Source organism: Schistocerca gregaria, chromosome 4 (genome assembly GCF_023897955.1).
Source record: "Schistocerca gregaria isolate iqSchGreg1 chromosome 4, iqSchGreg1.2, whole genome shotgun sequence".
NCBI lineage: Eukaryota > Metazoa > Arthropoda > Insecta > Orthoptera > Acrididae > Schistocerca > Schistocerca gregaria.
Genome location: NC_064923.1, coordinates 400,205,803 through 400,224,315, shown reverse-complemented (window position 1 = coordinate 400,224,315; position 18,513 = coordinate 400,205,803). Strand labels below are relative to the sequence as shown.

The following is an 18,513-nucleotide window of genomic DNA, read 5'->3' as shown; positions in this document are numbered from 1 at the left end:
CTATATCTCCTTCACTAGCTTCTCAACATCCAGGAATTGTCTGTATCATGTGTAGTAGATTTTCCTCTTCATTTTCAACTAGGTTGTCCTGAAATTCAAGAGATGTCCACAGTTTTCTCAGAGTATTTTCTGAAATATTCTGCCTTGCCTCAGGGGCCCAATAAATGACATCCTTCACATGGTTTCTTTTTTTTATTTTGTACACTAAATGAATACTGTCATCTTGGATTAGCATTCTTAAAAAATGTTTTCTGTAAATCAGTTTTAATGTTTGTAGTACGGCCTTGTCCATCGGCTCTATAATGGTGTAACATTCAGTGGCAAACACTTCACCACAATTTCTCCGTCACATAATTCCTCAGTGCTGGGGTGAGATGGTGCGTTATCAATCAAAAGGATGGGGAGATAAATGATTTTCCTTAGAAAACTGTTGAACAGAGGGAAGAAACTGGCCATGAAACCATTCTTTGAACACTAACAATCATCCGTGCTTTCTTCTGGTTGCGATAATATAAGGCAGGGACTTCTTTTTGCAGTTTTTAAAAGCTCTGGGTCTAGCAGATTTGCCAATCAGCATTAAAGGCATTTCATTTTTTCAAACTCACCCGTGTATTCCTTCACTGCATCATGGTCAGAAGAAAGCTTCTCTCTGGTAATTGTTACCTGATGGATTCCATGATGTTTTTTGAATCTGTCCAACGACCTGTACTTGCACTAAAAGACTCATCACCATTCATTAACTTGTTAAGGTAAACAGCTTTCTCCTGAGCCAGTGCTCCACTCAAAGGAGTTCCCCTTTCTCTTTCCTGCATAAACCAAAGGAAAAGAGCTTCATCCACTTTATCATACTGGGACTGTTTCAAAGTTTGCCAACTTTCGAGGGTTTTTCCCAAAGACGTTGCACAGGACTGTTCAAGCTTCACTCGGTTCTTCTTCCAATCACAAATGGTTGCTTTACCAACACCCAGTTCCATTGCCAGTTTAAAGACATTCTCACCATTGTCTATACATTTCCAAGCATTCAGTTTTTCTTTGAGAGTTAACGTCTATTACCCGTTTACTCATGATGAAAATATGCACACCACTACACCTGAATGAATACAATACAATTGTTACATGCCAGTGATTGATAACTAACATAACCAAGTGCTTTGGGAGCCAACTGGCAGTGCATTGACCTCACACACTACAAAGGTCTCAACAATGCACAACAACAAAGGCAGAGAGTGAGAGTGAGCCATTGTTCCCACACTAGTTTGCATTTGTTACCGTGGTGTACCTACATATTTGCTTGGTATACTTCATTCTAGAAACTTGTCACCATAATTCCGGCTAATCTGAACAAATCAGTAATCCAAACAAGGTCTGGTCCCAATTAATTCGGATTAACGTGACTCTACTGTACTTTATGCTACCAAAGGTGACTGTTTATTGGTCACAACATTATAGTGATACTTTTTTTGATGTAGCAAGGTCTACATTTGGCAATGATCTATACTTTCACATTTACAAGGGAAAATACAAGAGAAAGAAAAGAGTGAAGAAGAGGTGGAACGTGATGACAAGGTAATGCATTTCTAATTAGGAAATGTTCCAGAAAGCCAAATCATATGCCATCACCAACAGCATGGGTGTTCCATGTAATGCATCTACTTGAGGTGATGAATAAAATCCAGAAAAGTTGTTTCTCATGTGGACTGTCTGGATGTAATGGTTTCATATTTATACAGTGCACTAAATTCAAAATAATCTTTGTTTCACAGAAAAAAGGAATTGTTCTTTGCTGCTCTATAAAAAAATTGCAGAATGAACTACAAACTTAGGGATTCTTAAAAGTAAGTGCCACACTAAGATTATTTCACAATGAGAATTGTACATTATCAGAAGAGAGTACAAGTTGTTGGTTTTCTGCAGACACTATTCTGCTGCGGTGTGAACAACAGAAACATCAATGTGGGAGAGTCGTGGTGCAGCAAATGGAAATGTAAACTGAGGTTTAAGTATGCAGAACAGTACGATTCATGTGGGAAAGTCTTCTAAATAGCATACAGATTCATCATGAAATCCTGGCAGTACATGGAACAGTTGCAGTTTCAATCCAGCATAGAGAAACTGTGCCAACAATTTGACCAAAAATGCATAAAAGTTGGTTATGCTTATCAGGAAGGAAGGGCATTGATACTGACATCAACCACAGAAAAACAGTGAAGACATTTACAAGTGATTCTCAAATGGTTCTGTGACTACAGAGTGGATTTCTATCATCAAAGAATTGAATGATTGGTATGAAGTTCTGGCCATCATTTAAAGAGACTTGGTGATTATGTTGAAAAAACACTGTCATGTATCTGTGTCACTTTGAAGTGAAGTGCAGCAATTAATAGAAGTTACTTGGTCTGCCATAATAATATGTAACTAACTTTTTGAAATCCTGTTATATGAAAAATTTTCTCATTGTTCTTTCAGATAAGATAATCAAGCAAGGTTTACTGGTAGCCTAATCAAATAAATATATTACCTTCATTTGTCAGTTTCTAAATATGGTATGTTATAGGACTCCCTGAAAACTTTTTATTTCTAGGATAAAAAGCATATATGAGTCCTGATGTAGCATGTATGCTGCATGTCCCAGTATTATAGAGAATGACAATAGTTTTTTAAATTTAGTATTTTAGTCTTCTTTAACCCAACAACACACTAACTATTATATAAACTTCTCATTCACAGTATCTATGTTCAAGACTGAGGATGTTATACAAGGTGTCCCAAAAGAATACTGACAAGCTTTAGGGGCAGGTTCCTTACACCAAAACAATAAAAAAATATCTTGTAAACCCAGGCTCTAAAATGCATACATTAAGAGGTATGAACACTTGTTCAGTGGAAAAGATCTGTTTTCATAGCTCTTAGAGTACGCATTGTAGATGACATGTTTAATGAATTTTTTTTTCTTGGTTTTGTCCATACTACCTCCTCCAAAAATATGGAAAGCCAAGTCCTTGCAGTAGACGAGATATGTCTCATAGCATCATAGATGAACAAGTGCTCATAGCTCTTGAGGTATGCATTTTAGAGCCCAAGTTTACTAGACTTTTTTTGTAACCATTTACATTCCGTCCTGGATTTTCCATTGTTTGATAGACATTTTTTTCTTTTTTTGGTGTAAGGAATCAGTCCCTGAAGCTTGTTGGTGTTTTTATGACACATCCTGAATACTCTAAAAGGCATGGTAACAACACAAAACATGAAAAACAGTATTGTGTCCTGGTGGCCGTTTACCTGTTACAGAGAACTGCGGCTCCAATCATTTACATTCAAGCTGATGGTGTGTATGTGTATAAAGTGAAGGTGACAGCTGACAATGTCTTCTGGGTTCTTCACTTTATTTTTTGGGCAGTGCAATTCTTTTTCTCTGTTTTGAATACTGAACTCAGTTTGCAGTGTCTATCATACAATTTTTCCATGTCTTTATTTCTTTTTTTGCTATTGCTCTAACATTTTGTTGATTACTTGTATTCTGCTCTTTGTGTAGTTTACCTATGGTACCTTTTTCCACTCTCAGTTGGTTGTTCCTTTATTGTGACATAAAAAGATCTATGTTGTTACATTCCATCCTGGTTTTTCCATTGTTTGATATATAGTTTTTTGTTATTTTAATCTATTTTGATTAGTTTTACAGTTACCTTTATCACCAAATGCTGATTATACTATTGCAACAGCACACAATGCTGGTTGTGCTATTACAACAGCATATAATGCTAATACTGCAATAATAAAAAATACAATTATTCCAAACATAAAAAGGCTCATTTACTACTACCAGCACCTTGATTTTCTACAGCAGTTACTGTTACTGCATCTTATGTTACTAATACTAACACTAACAGCCAATACTTCTAATATGACTACTTATGATGATGTTAAGATCATTAGCTCTTAGAGAACAGTTAAGCAGAATTTTGTCATATGTACTTCAGTGTTTCTCTTCTCTATATTATGACATGGACACACACATTTTACAACTATCAGAATGTATCTAATTTCTCTGTGTGTTTCTTACCAGATGGTCCCCATGTCAATATATTACTGCCTCCAGATAACATGGCGATGGCTTCGAGTGCATCACCTACCTTAGGCTGATTCTTCTCATACTTCTTAGATATGCTTGCAGCTACTTCCATTAATGCTTCTGTTACTGGGTTAAGCGATCATAGAGGCATTGGGCTTCATTCTCATTCGCTGGGGTCATCAACAGACATTGCTCATCCCTGCTGTGGTGTTTGCTGGTTGTAGGTATGACCTGTTTTATTCTGGGACACCATCAGGTATAAGATTTAAGGTGTCGAAGTTCTCTTCTGCTCTATGCTATAAACATTTTTACTCTTAAAGTCTGCCTAACAGCCCTTGCCTTCTACTAGGGAGACACCCCAATAGGGCATGACATGGTGAGCTGATTTTTCCACACTTACAGGTGGTCATTGCCCTCTTACCAATTCCGTTCAATTATTTAGGATATGGCCCATGTTCAAGAAGGTAGTGGACCACTCCCCTGCTTGGCTCAAAATGTGTTACCTGAAGCTTTTTTGATTACATCCTGTGCCTGAGAAATTCCATCTCTGCTACCATTCTGTGAATATTAAATTCTTAATTGCTAACTATTTGTTGGTGGTTCCCCAAGAATGTAATGTATATTTTAATACTGTTCTTTCTTCAGCTAATAAAATGGCTTTTTCTTATTTATCAGTCCAGGGGACATATGCCCCTTATTATAGTTAGTGCGTGCGTAGATGTGGTCCTAGGGGCTCCAAAGGTTCGTAGTAGGATTCCTTGCTGAACTTTTCTCAGTGCGGCATGACCTCAGAAGTTAAGTCACATAGTGCTCAGAGCCATTTGAACCATTTTATTTGATATGGGTTTCCATGTGCAGATTGTTTTTCTCCTGGAACCCTCTAAAATCCCCATTGTTTTTAATATGTAGGAGAAAGATAAATTGCGCAATCACTGAATAACATACACCATTGCGAGGCACTCTGCTTATGATCTGCTTACAAATTGATGTGAGTTGCCGAAGAGATAGCCTAATGGCTGGTGTCAGTGCCTATAACGTTGATGCTCTGTGGCATCATTAGATGACATATCCGGACACTGGTTCTTATTTTCAAATTGTTTTCACAACACCCTCTGCAACACCTCAAAGTTTGTTGCAACATTTCTGGGACACCCTATATAATGTGAAACGTAACATCCCATTAAGGCCTATTTAAAATGAATATTTCCCAGTCTAATTCAGGATCGCACATGTAAACAAAATATGTAACTCATCTGGAAAAACTTATAACTGAGAAAATAACTGTTTAATCTATTTCAGTTTGAAGTGTAGAAGCTCTGTAAATGAAGGGAAAAATTCCTGTGAAGGGAGTCTCCAGTAATTAATAAAAAATATAAATGTATTATTGTAACTCCTTATTTGAGAGTTTATTCTTGAATGAAATAACAGACATGTACTAATATCATAGTGCACTTACTGTTCTAAGCAGACATACATTTATATATGTATTTTCAGTATTTATATGTAAATTTTAATGGTTAATTAATCAAAAAATGATTTTAAACAATGCCGAGGATTGTTCAGGTTTGCTAAGAAATTATAAATAGTGACTGCCATATTGGCATAGGGAGTCAGTCTGGTTTAGTTCTTGAGCAGTGAGCATGTAGCTGCTCCTTTTGTATTGTAATTATTGTTTGCCTTTGTAATAATACTTTTATATTGTTTTGAAGGTATAATAAACATGTATAAAACCAGTACAAGGTTAAACTTAATCAACCCTCCAGTAGTTGTGTTACAGTGACCTTACTGTTCTCAGGACCAGAACTGCAGCAGATAAAGCGTAACTATAATCTACTCCATTATTACGAGTAGTTAGAGAAATGTTATAAATATCATCCAGGATTTCAATGGCCCCATTATCTACAACAAGACGAACATCCTTGTGGATAGTACCACAGTGTCTACAGAACCAGAGACTGTCAGCACAGTGACCCTTGTCGCTGCTTCCCTGTATGCGGTAGCAGAGAGAGGTGTGCTGGCAGTGAGGCACCAAATGACAACCCTGTACATATGACTGGCACCTCATCGTCTTCTCAGGCCCCCAGTTCTGTGTGTAGCTTTACAATGGAAGTATCAACGTGTGGAGGCTCCAAGGACAGCGAATGTAGCCAGATTTCATTCTTCATTGTAATGTGGTCCCACCATCTGGAGTGATAGTATGGCATACAATTGAACTTACAACACTATCACTTCTGGTTCACATAGTTGATAATCAAGACAGCAACCATCACATTTACCGATGCACTAAAACCAGTGGCTCTGCCTTCAACATCTCCATGCATTATCTTTCCACAAGAAGCCACGTTCCCTATGCTGTCCCGATCTACCTCGGTATGGAGATTATTCTGCTGTTGCACTGGCCAGGGTGTTCTTCAAATCTCTCACCTATAGAAAACACTTGGTCAAAAGAAAACACTTGGTCATCAATTGTTGAGAGAAGCATATGTCTCTATTTGCCAATCACTGCAACTGATGAACCATGGGATAAAGTTGAAGCAGCATTGAATGGCATAAGTGTATGTCATCCAAGTTGAATTTGACTCAATGTCTAGTCAGATCCCCTAGAAATTTCATAACATATTCTTTTTGTTATAATGAATGAACAAAGGGTGGGGAAAATAGAAGTGGCCTGGAGAACAGAGTTCCAGGATGCAAAAAAATGCAGCATAGGAAAGGAATTTCAGCACCAACTTGACTATAGCAGATGTTGAAAGTTACCACCATTCATCTCTTGGCAATTTTTAGCCCTGGTCTGCATATTCCTGAAGACGGATCGAAGCTGGACTCCTGTAATTGCTGCAGTCTCATCCGAAATGTTCTGCTACAGTTCTTGAAGACCATGAGGATTGTTGTAATACACCTAAGATTTGAGGGCTTTCCACACAAAGTGATCACACACTGATGGATCAAGTGAACTGGGTGGACAGCTAGGGCTGTGACCGGCCTGGCCCTCTGCTAACAAATCTGTCAGATGTGAAGATTGTGTAAATGTGCTCCAGGGTTTGGTCAGCTATATGGGCAGTTTCTCCAACCGATTGGAAGTATCCGTCAGTCTTTTTCTCCTCCGTTAATGCCACCAAAAATGGTTTCAAAATGTTGACACTACAACATATCGAGGTCAGTGTATGATGAATGAAGATCAGACCAGTAATGTGGCTGCAGACACTGCACTCCAAACCCCAATCTTATGATCATGCAATGGTGTTTTGCAGAAGTTTTGTGGATTCTCTGCCGTCCAGAACCTGTGATTCTATGAGTTGACAGAAACACTCAGGTGAAACTAGGCTTCATCAGACATAAAGAACACATCCATGTCCAAGTCATTCACTGTTGTCTCAATGAACAGCCACTCTCAAAAATGAAGGCACTGAGGACTGTCTGCTGGGTTTAGTGCATGAACAACGGACACTCGGAAGGGATGCATGTGCAGGTCCAGATGGAGCATTTGTTGGCATGATTGACGTGATATGTCGGTCTCTTGTAACAGGCGTTAGGTTGATTTGGGAGGACTCTGAAGCATTTTCAGGTGCCTCATTTTCTGGTGTTTGTGCACGTTTTGTAATGTTTTTTGACTTGTTCAAAACAGGTTCCGCCTGAAGCCATTTTCTGACTAAGCATTTCGTAGCACTCTCTGCTGGCACTTTGAAAACATTAAACTTCTCAGCATACAACTGACCAGACTATTTCCGCGACTTTGTCACGTAAATTTCCACAATGAACACACTCTGCTTCACTGTGAGTCTGTGAGTACCGTAGTCCCCTTTGCGCTGCTCCATTCACACTGACACAGCCCGCACTACGCTCTGAACCGATGTGGTTCATGTTGCAGCAGGACATGTGGAGTGCACGTCACAGGGTGTTGTTATATGCATACATTCACATCCAGGCGTGTTCATTTATCTAGGCCACTTTTATTTGCCCCACGTTGCACATCCTTATGGTGTTACAATTTTAATGTGCAGCTGTGTGTGAATAAATACTGCAAAACATAGCGAACAGAAGGTATCCTACGATTGCGATTTTGTTGTTGAAGTGCATCTTGTAGTTTTATTCTTGGTATAACAAACCATAACGGAACTGGTGTCTGGAGTTGTGGACACCAGCGATTTGCAGACACAACCGGCTCACATGCTGAAGGATTTACCTTGTCCCCTCCTTCGCCTTCTGAAACTGCACTCTTATCTACCGTGATAGACAAAGCGAGATAACATTAGCACAACAAAAAACAAATTGTTCGCATAATAATCAATGTTTTCTACTTTATACATAAGCAGAAAGTGTTGTTTGGCCTCAGAATATGCCTGAAGTAGAATACACGTATCCTCTGTGTCTTTGTACTATATACACAAATCAAAACTAGTTTTTCATCACTTCGGTTCCCAGAACTTCTGAAGATAGACGGTGACTGTGGATTTGAAACAGTCCCTTTGACTGTTCAAAGATGTCACTAAACCCGCACAAAGATGTCAGTAACCATGCACGAGCGGCGCCTATTAGACGGAGGGGGTCCGACAGCCGGTCAGTTCCAGACTTCCACCACGAAGAAGGTTACGGCTCGTGTTGTCTGTAGTTCAACGATGCCTAGACGGTCAATACCGCGGTTCGATCGCTTCCGCACTGCTGCTTTGTGCCAGGAAAGGGCTCTCAACAAGAGAAGTGTCCATGCGTCTCGGAGCGAACCAAAGCGATGTTGTTCGGACATGGAGGTGATACAGACAGGAACTGTCGATGACATGCCTCGCTCAGGCCTCCCAAGGGCTACTACTGCAGTGGATGACCGCTACCTACGGATTATAATTCGGAGGAACCCTGACAGCAAGCTCACCATGTCGAATAATGCATTTCGTGCGGCCACGGTACGTCGTGTTAACGAAAAAAAAAAATTGTTCAAATGGCTCTGAGCTCTATGGGACTTAGTGGATTGTACTACTTTTGTAAAATAAATAACGACCGCCTTCAGTGACAATAGTGAGTGTATTTCAATGCACGATCCATTTCGGGACCTGGGGGCTCATCCTCAGGTGCTTTGACAGTCTACATTTTTTTCAGATTTAGGCTAATTCTGGTCTGGTCCAGTATTGAATACACTGTTTTGAATCACAATTTAAATAAGCGATGTTTATATACATATATACATTTTCCATTCTACAACACAGTCGTAACCACAAATCTTGTTTTGACTTGTGGCTGCAGTGTTTTGACTTGTAGTTACAAACGTGCTGTGGAATCGAAAGTACGTACATGTACATAAAGATGTTGATTCATATTGTGCTTCAAAACAAGGTATCCCATGCTGGAGACAGATCAGACTTAACTTAAATCAGAAAAAAAATTGATGTAGGCGGTCAGAGCATCTGAAGATGAGCTCGGAAGGCTTGAAATGCATAGTGCATTGAAATAAAATCACTTTTGTAACGGAAGGCGGTTGTTCTTTATTTTGCAGAAATACATTTATATTTTAATCATTCTACAGGGTGGTTCTTATTAACGTTTAAAAACACCCGAAGCGAAGTAGATGACGCAGAGACAAATAATTTAATATAAGACACATGGCGCAGCAAATGTCGGGAAATCCCCCAAAAGTGGATAACAAATGTTGAACATGTGACGTCACTAGACGACGTGCCTCACTGCACGTGCAGCGGCTGGGCTCGCCGATCCTACCCTCACCGCTTGAGGAAAGTGCTACGCGTCACTCCACTAGGTTACTCTGTATTTATTCTTGTATTATCAGATGTGACACGATAGTGCTTGCTTTAGTGGTAATAAGACACTACGATGAAACATTTTACATCTACGAAAACAGCGACAGTACTGTCAACAAGCCCAACCGCTACACCTGCGAGGTACCTGGTGACGTCACATGTTCAGTATTTGTCATACACGTTTCGGACGTTTCCCGACATTTGCGACCCCATGTGTCTCATATTCAATGACTTGTCTCAGCGTCGTCTACGTTGCTTCGGGCGTTTTTAAAAGTTAATAGGAACCACCCTGTATAGTTTTTGGTGTATTATAGTTTTTGGTGTATTCTAGTGTTCATCCACCTCGTTACACAGGTGCAGACAATACAAATGACCTTTCTGTTCAGAAATTTCAGTTGCTTCTAACCATTTTTCAAATGTAATTTCCACTCTTTTCTTTCTCAATTCTCTCACGTGAGATCCGGAGATATCCGATATCAGTGAGCAAATTAAAGTGGAGTATGTCGTTCTTTTTTCTCAAGTATTCATATAACCTATGTTCGTTATTGTTAGTTAACAGCAGCAGTTTATAAAATAACAACAAAAGCTTAATGGCTCTTTGAGATCTTGGTTTCTTGAAATCGTGTTTCCAAAGGAACATACTGGCATAACTTTTGATGGTGTGATGGTGGTGTCACTATATTGAAGAACAGATAATATATAATAATTAAAAAATATTGAACATGTGAAGCCCCTTATACAGGGGGTTACAAAAAGGTACGGCCAAACTTTCAAGAAACATTCCTCACATAAAGAAAGAAAATATGTTATGTGGACATGTGTCCGGAAACGCTTATTTTCCATGTTAGAGCTCATTTTATTACTTCTCTTCAAACCACATTAATCATGGAATGGAAACACACAGCAACAGAACGTACCAGCGTGACTTCAAACACTTTGTTACAGGAAATGTTCAAAATGTCATCCGTTACCGAGGATACATGCATCCACCCACCGTCGCATGGAATCCCTGATGCGCTGATGCAGCCCTGGAGAATGGCGTATTGTATCACAGCCGTCCACAATACGAGCACGAAGAGTCTCTACATTTGGTACCGGGGTTGCGTAGAGAAGAGTTTTCAAATGCTCCCATAAATAAAAGTCAAGAGGGTTGAGGTCAGGAGAGCGTGGAGGCCACGGAATTGGTCCACTTCTACCAATCCATCGGTCACCGAATCTGTTGTTGAGAAGCGTACGAACACTTCGACTGAAATGTACAGGAGCTCCATCGTGCATGAACCACATGTTGTGTCGTACTTGTAAAGGCACATGTTCTAGCAGCACAGGTAGAGTATCCCGTATGAAATCATGATAGCGTGCTCCATTGAGCGTAGGTGGAAGAACATGGGGCCCAATCGAGACATCACCAACAATGCCTGCCCAAACGTTCACAGAAAATCTGCGTTGATGACGTGATTGCACAATTGCGTGCGGATTCTCGTCAGCCCACACATCTTGATTGTGAAAATTTACAATTTGATCACGTTGGAATGAAGCCTCATCCGTAAAGAGAACATTTGCACTGAAATGAGGATTGACACATTGTTGGATGAACCATTCGCAGAAGTGTACCCCTGGAGGCCAATCAGCTGCTGATAGTGCCTGCACACGCTGTACATGGTATGGAAACAACTGGTTCTCCCGTAGCACTCTCCATACAGTGACGTGGCCAACGTTACCTTGTACAGCAGCAACTTCTCTGACGCTGACATTAGGGGTATCGTCAACTGCACGAAAATTGCCTCGTCCATTGCAGGTGTCCTCGTCGTTCTAGGTCTTCCCCAGTCGCGAGTCACATTAATCATGGAATGGAAACACACAGCAACAGAACGTACCAGCGTGACTTCAAACACTTTGTTACAGGAAATGTTCAAAATGTCATCCGTTACCGAGGATACATGCATCCACCCACCGTCGCATGGAATCCCTGATGCGCTGATGCAGCCCTGGAGAATGGCGTATTGTATCACAGCCGTCCACAATACGAGCACGAAGAGTCTCTACATTTGGTACCGGGGTTGCGTAGAGAAGAGTTTTCAAATGCTCCCATAAATAAAAGTCAAGAGGGTTGAGGTCAGGAGAGCGTGGAGGCCACGGAATTGGTCCACTTCTACCAATCCATCGGTCACCGAATCTGTTGTTGAGAAGCGTACGAACACTTCGACTGAAATGTACAGGAGCTCCATCGTGCATGAACCACATGTTGTGTCGTACTTGTAAAGGCACATGTTCTAGCAGCACAGGTAGAGTATCCCGTATGAAATCATGATAGCGTGCTCCATTGAGCGTAGGTGGAAGAACATGGGGCCCAATCGAGACATCACCAACAATGCCTGCCCAAACGTTCACAGAAAATCTGCGTTGATGACGTGATTGCACAATTGCGTGCGGATTCTCGTCAGCCCACACATCTTGATTGTGAAAATTTACAATTTGATCACGTTGGAATGAAGCCTCATCCGTAAAGAGAACATTTGCACTGAAATGAGGATTGACACATTGTTGGATGAACCATTCGCAGAAGTGTACCCCTGGAGGCCAATCAGCTGCTGATAGTGCCTGCACACGCTGTACATGGTATGGAAACAACTGGTTCTCCCGTAGCACTCTCCATACAGTGACGTGGCCAACGTTACCTTGTACAGCAGCAACTTCTCTGACGCTGACATTAGGGGTATCGTCAACTGCACGAAAATTGCCTCGTCCATTGCAGGTGTCCTCGTCGTTCTAGGTCTTCCCCAGTCGCGAGTCATAGGCTGGAATGTTCCGTGCTCCCTAGGACGCCGATCAATTGCTTCGAACGTCTTCCTGTCGGGACACCTTCGTTCTGGAAATCTGTCTCGATACAAACGTACCGCGCCACGGCTATTGCCCCGTGCTAATCCATACATCAAATGGGCATGTGCCACCTCTGCATTTGTAAACATTGCACTGACTGCAAAACCACGTTCGTGATGAACACTAACCTGTTGATGCTACGTACTGATGTGCTTAATGCTAGTACTGTAGAGCAATGAGTCGCATGTCAACACAAGCACCAAAGTCAACATTACCTTCCTTCAATTGGGCCAACTGGCGGTGAATCGAGGAAGTACAGTACGTACTGACGAAACTAAAATGAGCTCTAACATGGAAATTAAGTGTTTTCGGACACATGTCCACGTAACATCTTTTTTTTATTTGTGTGTGAGGAATGTTTCCTGAAAGTTTGGCTGTACCTTTTTGTAACACCCTGTATACTGACTGTGCCTGGAAAGATAAGGGCACGAATGCTTTAAAATGGAGATTTGCGGACACATCCAGCTTGAGGAAGTTCTTCCGTCACCACAAGCAATCGGTACCCAAATTCCCTGACAAAACTGGTGGCCGCAAAACTCCGGAAAACCCTGTTGTGCGTATATCTCCGTGCCCAAATTTCTCCGGCACTCTAGGGAATCTCCGTGTGCCTAATGTCTATACAGAGGCTCGAGACTGGTGTCACACGATGCGCATTTACCTGCGGGGCTGGATAGACGACGAATTCGAGCTTGGTCTTCTTGCGGAAGGAGTCGGCGAGCCGCTGCATGAGCAGCGACGTGAAGCCAGAGCCGGTGCCGCCGCCCAGCGAATGCGACACGATGTAACCCTGCAGGCCGTCGCAGCGCTCCGAGAGTTTGCGCACGCGGTCCATCACGGCGTCGATCAACTCGGCGCCCACTGTGTAGTGGCCGCGGGCGTAGTTGTTGGCTGCGTCCTCCTTGCCGGATATCAGCTGCTCTGGGTGGTACAGCTCCCTGTACTGTCCACTGCGCACCTGGTCTGTGGATCAGTCATCTCTCACCACGTTTTTCTCTCAAGTGCGCGTGTCCACTCTCTCTCTCTCTCTCTCTCTCTCACACACACACACACACACACACACACACACACACACACACACACGCACGCACGCAGACACACACACGTACAAGTTTTCACGTAGTGTACTGTTTCTTTACAGGTACATTCTTTATTTCCTGCAAGGAAAGAAGCAGACAGAGCGTGTTTACCACGAAGTCATCATGCAGGGCCGCGCGGGATTAGCCGAGCGGTCTAGAGCGCTGCAGTCATGGACTGTGCGGCTGGTCCCGGCGTTGCTCCTAGGGGGACATCTAAAGTCACTTGTGTATGAGACTCCAGTGGATACGAAGATGGAATTATTTGCCAGAACTGTAGCTGCCTGTGATGGTGATTCGAAGCACAACAGAGTACCCCAGAATCTTGTTCACAGATGTCATGCTTGCAGTGAGATTGATGGCCCTCAGTTTCAGCACATTTTGAAAGATACAGTGCAAATGGTACGTTCATTGTGTCAATCATGGTTTTGCAGTTAACTAATGTAAATAAAAAAGTACACGGTAATGTGATTTTATTCCCTAGAATAACTTAGGTTAAGTAGTGTGTACGCTTAGGGACTGATTATGTGTCTGTGTGTGTGTGGTTTGAGGTTTTCGGGCGCTAAACAGCATGGTCATCAGCGCCCAAACGCATAGAAACAGGAACACATGCGGTGAAGGGACGAAGACGGACAGCGAACAAGGAGAACGGCTAAAAGACACAGACCTGACGCATTTCCAAATCCTAACATACAGAGGCAAAACAAGAGGAGAAGAAACGCATTAAAAAAGGAAAGGAAACACAAGGAAAAGAGAACAGAAATCGAAGTGAAACAGCGCATTAAAAAAGGAAAGGAAACACAAGGAAAAGAGAACAGGAATCGAAGAGAAACAAGTAGGTAATCGTGACTGGCGGACCTCGTACCTAAAACCTGGGTCAGCCAGTCACCCAGCAGCACATTAAAATCCTCTCCCTAAAATCCGAGGCAACAATTTGGACAGGACACAAAACCGTAAAACCTTAACTAGAGTCGTTGCGTCGTCTTGCAAAATAGAGGGCAAATCCGGTGGCAAGGAAACCACCGCCCTTTCGTCAGTGAATAAAAGACAGTCAAGTAAAATGTGGCGGACAGTAATCTGGACGCCACAAGCACTGCAGATTGGGGGGTCCTCTCGCCGGAGTAAAAAGCCATGCGTTAAGAGACTGTGCCCGATGCGGAGGCGAGTCAGGAGAACCTCAGCCCGCCTGCAGGACTGGTAGGACGTACGCCATGGCCGCGTGGTGGCCTTGACCAGACGCAGCTTATTTTCACCGACTGCCAGCCATTCCTCTTCCCATTGACGCAAAACACGAAAACGCAAAAGGGAGGTAACAGTATGGAGGGGGACGGCACATTCAACAAGGTGAGGGAGGGAACATGCATCTTTGGCAGCCACATCCGCCAGTTTGTTTCCCCTAATACCCACGTGCCCCTGCATCCAGCAGAAAGAAACCTCCTTCCCCTGCTGTTGCAGGTGGAGTAGGGCATCATCGATCTTTTGGACGACCGTATCCGCTGGGTACAAGTGTTGCAGGGAGCCAGAACAGATGAGAAACTTAAGACTGGGAACACATCTCATCTGCTCCAATGCCCGCAAGATAGCAAACAATTCGGTATCAAAGATGGTAAACGCCGCAGGAAGCCGTAACTTGACGACTCGACCAGGGAAAACAACAGCACAACCAACAGAGTCCCCCTGTTTAGAGCCATCCGCAAATACTGGTACATGGTCGGGATGCTGGTTTAAAATATCGTAAAATAAGGAGGTAAAACTGATTGCCTTAGCAGTTAAGTCCCATAGGATTTCACACACGTTTGAACATTTTTGAACATCATGCAGGTTTTATATACTTTACTCATCCATAAGATGGCTCTGTTGTGTCGTATTTAGACTGTCCCTTGACAACGTGCTACGAATCAACGACAGACACATTTATTACTCAGTGCTATTCAGAGACATAAGTACAATACGATGGAGCAGTACTGGTAGAGTATTTACTGGTCACTGCATTGGAAGGGAAGGTCCTATTCCATGGCCTGAGAGGCCACTTGACATGAATTCCCTTCATTATATCCTATGGGGACATCTAAAGTCAATTGTGTATGAGACTCCAGTGGATACGGAGATGGAATTATTTGACAGAATTGTAGCTGCCTGTAATAGTGATCTGAAGCACATCAGGGTACGCCAGAATCTTGTTCACCGATGTCGTGCTTGCAGTGAGGTTGATGACCCTCAGTTTGAGCACATTTTGAAAAATACAATGCAAATGGTACGTTCATTGTGTCATTCGTGGTATTTGCAGTTAACTAATGTAAATAAAAAAGTACACAGTAATGTGATTTTATTCCTATTATCTCCTTAAGCTGTTTTCTCCGACCACAGGTTCCCTATCTCAGATTGTCCAGTGGAGCATCCTCTATGTCCTGTTAAATTTTTGCACACTCTTAAGAGTCACGTAAGACGTAACACCTCTTTTATTTCGTGAACGGTTACACATACCGAAACGCCATTTTCGGCAAATGTTAAAGCATCGAGTGGCATCGAAGGGCTGGTATCAACGTAGACATTCAAGAAAGTACTTCTTTTTGTGGAACCGTATACCGTCCAATGCGACCGATACATCGTTCAGTAACACTCTGAGTTAAAAATTCCCGCATTTCCAGATGCCAGTGTGGCGGTGGCCCATCCAGTCGGTAAATGAAGTCGCTTGACTCAGTTTCCAACTGAACGAAAAGAAAATTCTCAAGCACATCGAAATATGCATATATCTCGATATGCTTGAGAATTTTCTTCTGTAACAGTTGGATGTGTCAGACACTCGGGGACGGCTCGGCGATTTGCCTTTACACAGACAACCTGTTTCTCGGAATTTTTGATGCCATCGCCTAATGCTCTGTGCTGTAGGAGGATCCACACCATATCTAGTACGCAAGTCACGCTGAACAGTTATTACTGACCCGCACTGCGCAAAATGCAGAACACAAAACGCTTTCTGTTGTCCCGACACCATTTTTACTAGAACTGAAGTGGGCACCCACTGCTGTTACCTAGCGGGAACCATGTAATACTCGAGAGTTTGCTCTTTCGAACAGTACGCTGTTCGTGCACATATCGCAAATAACATAATAATTATGATTTTTTAAAAATATACGCTGTACTTTTATATGGTCAGTGTAAAAGAAATGCCGTAAAAACAGTACAGTGGTATAGGGCTATGTATACTAATCGCCAGAGTCCGACGTGCCAGACAGTTGCATGAATTATTAAGACAGACAGACTGTTTGAGCGTCAAAAAGAGGACTAGAAAGAAGACTACATGCAACTGACAGAGAACAGGAAAAAGGTGTTCTGGCTACCACGTAAACGCGTCCGCACAGTAGTATCACAGATATTGCCAAGGAATGTAGAATCATCCAGACGAGTGCCATTCGCATCCTGCATCGACAAAAATTCCACACCAATCATTTGTCACTACATCAGGTACTCGACGACGGAGTGATTTCGAACGCCGTACAGAAATTGATAGGTTTGCCGCTACGTTTGCCATTCCATCGTGTGCACTTTACCAATGAAGGAACATTTACTAACCATGCTAATGTAAATTTGCACAGCATGCCCTACTAGGCAGCCGAAAATCCACATTGACTTCGTCAGGTGCATCAACGGATGTGGAACATAAAAGCATGGCGGGGCATCATAGGAAATTACATTATGGAACCTTACTTCATCTTAGGCGTTCCAAATGGACATTCGCCCGCACACTTTCTGAAGAACATTCTGTCGTTTCTTCTAGAAGAGGTACCACTGGATATTCGACTGTGTATGTGGCTGCAACCCGACTGTTATCCAGCTCACTCGTCCCGTGTTGCAACGGTAATACTGAATGGGAACTTTCCTGGACGTTGGATAGGACGAAATTCTGTTGTCAAATGGCCTGCGAGGTCCCTGATTTGACTCCTCTTGATTTCTTTCTTTGGGAAGCACTCAAGGATGCAGCCTATGAGACGCCCCGACTACGCTAGACGACGAGTGTCGTCGAGTCGCCAGTGCATGCTCTACCATATCATCCTCTGTAATTATATCTGTTCATCGTTCTTTCGAGAGGCGATTGCAGCTGCGCCTTTCAGACAATGGTCAAAAGTTTGAACACATGCTTAAATAAAGGATGAAGTTATGTTTTGGAAGACAAAATTTATGTTATCTGATTTGAGTGGTTATCAGATCATTGTCAGTAAATTGATTGTTTCATTTACGTGTGTTCAAAATTGCATTGCGATGTCAAAAAAGTCAACAGCGTGTACTGAACGTAGCTGGTAACACTTTCATTAAGCGCTTACGTTCAGCATGAAACGACATTTCATTAAGAAGAATGTTTATTTTCGATGTACAGGTGTTTTTAATGAAATGTTTCGTTCAACGAATATGTCCTATATAATATAATTTATAGCGGCTAGGAACAGACAGTTGTGCGACAGCATGTACTTTACCTCTAAGAAGCACACAGCCACGTCCAGGAAATAATAGATCACATCTTCCTTCTAATATTTATTACAATAGTGGCCTTTTTTCAGCGTGTGAGACCTGGTTATTTTTGAAGAATGAACAATTGATTTCTCTGTTTCAGCTCACATAAATCTGGGAGGATACACAAATACGAAATAGTTTTCGTAAGCCCTTTATGATAAGCTAGGTTCTAGCCTGTGTCGTATTTCCATACAGCATTCGTAGATGAACCTGTATCTAGGTCGTATGTTGGTTCAAGGGG

The 18,513-nt window shown here is 42.2% G+C and overlaps 1 protein-coding gene across 2 annotated transcripts in view; it reads right to left on the bottom strand.

Moving 5' to 3' along the window:
- LOC126268038 (tubulin alpha-1 chain-like) overlaps positions 1-18,513 on the bottom strand; it is a 180,979-nt gene that overhangs the window by 141,491 nt on the left and 20,975 nt on the right. For both annotated transcript variants that reach the window (XM_049973463.1, XM_049973462.1), the window contains one exon: positions 13,349-13,650. In XM_049973463.1, coding sequence (XP_049829420.1) covers positions 13,349-13,650 — 302 coding nt within the window. The remainder of the gene's footprint in view (positions 1-13,348; positions 13,651-18,513) is intronic.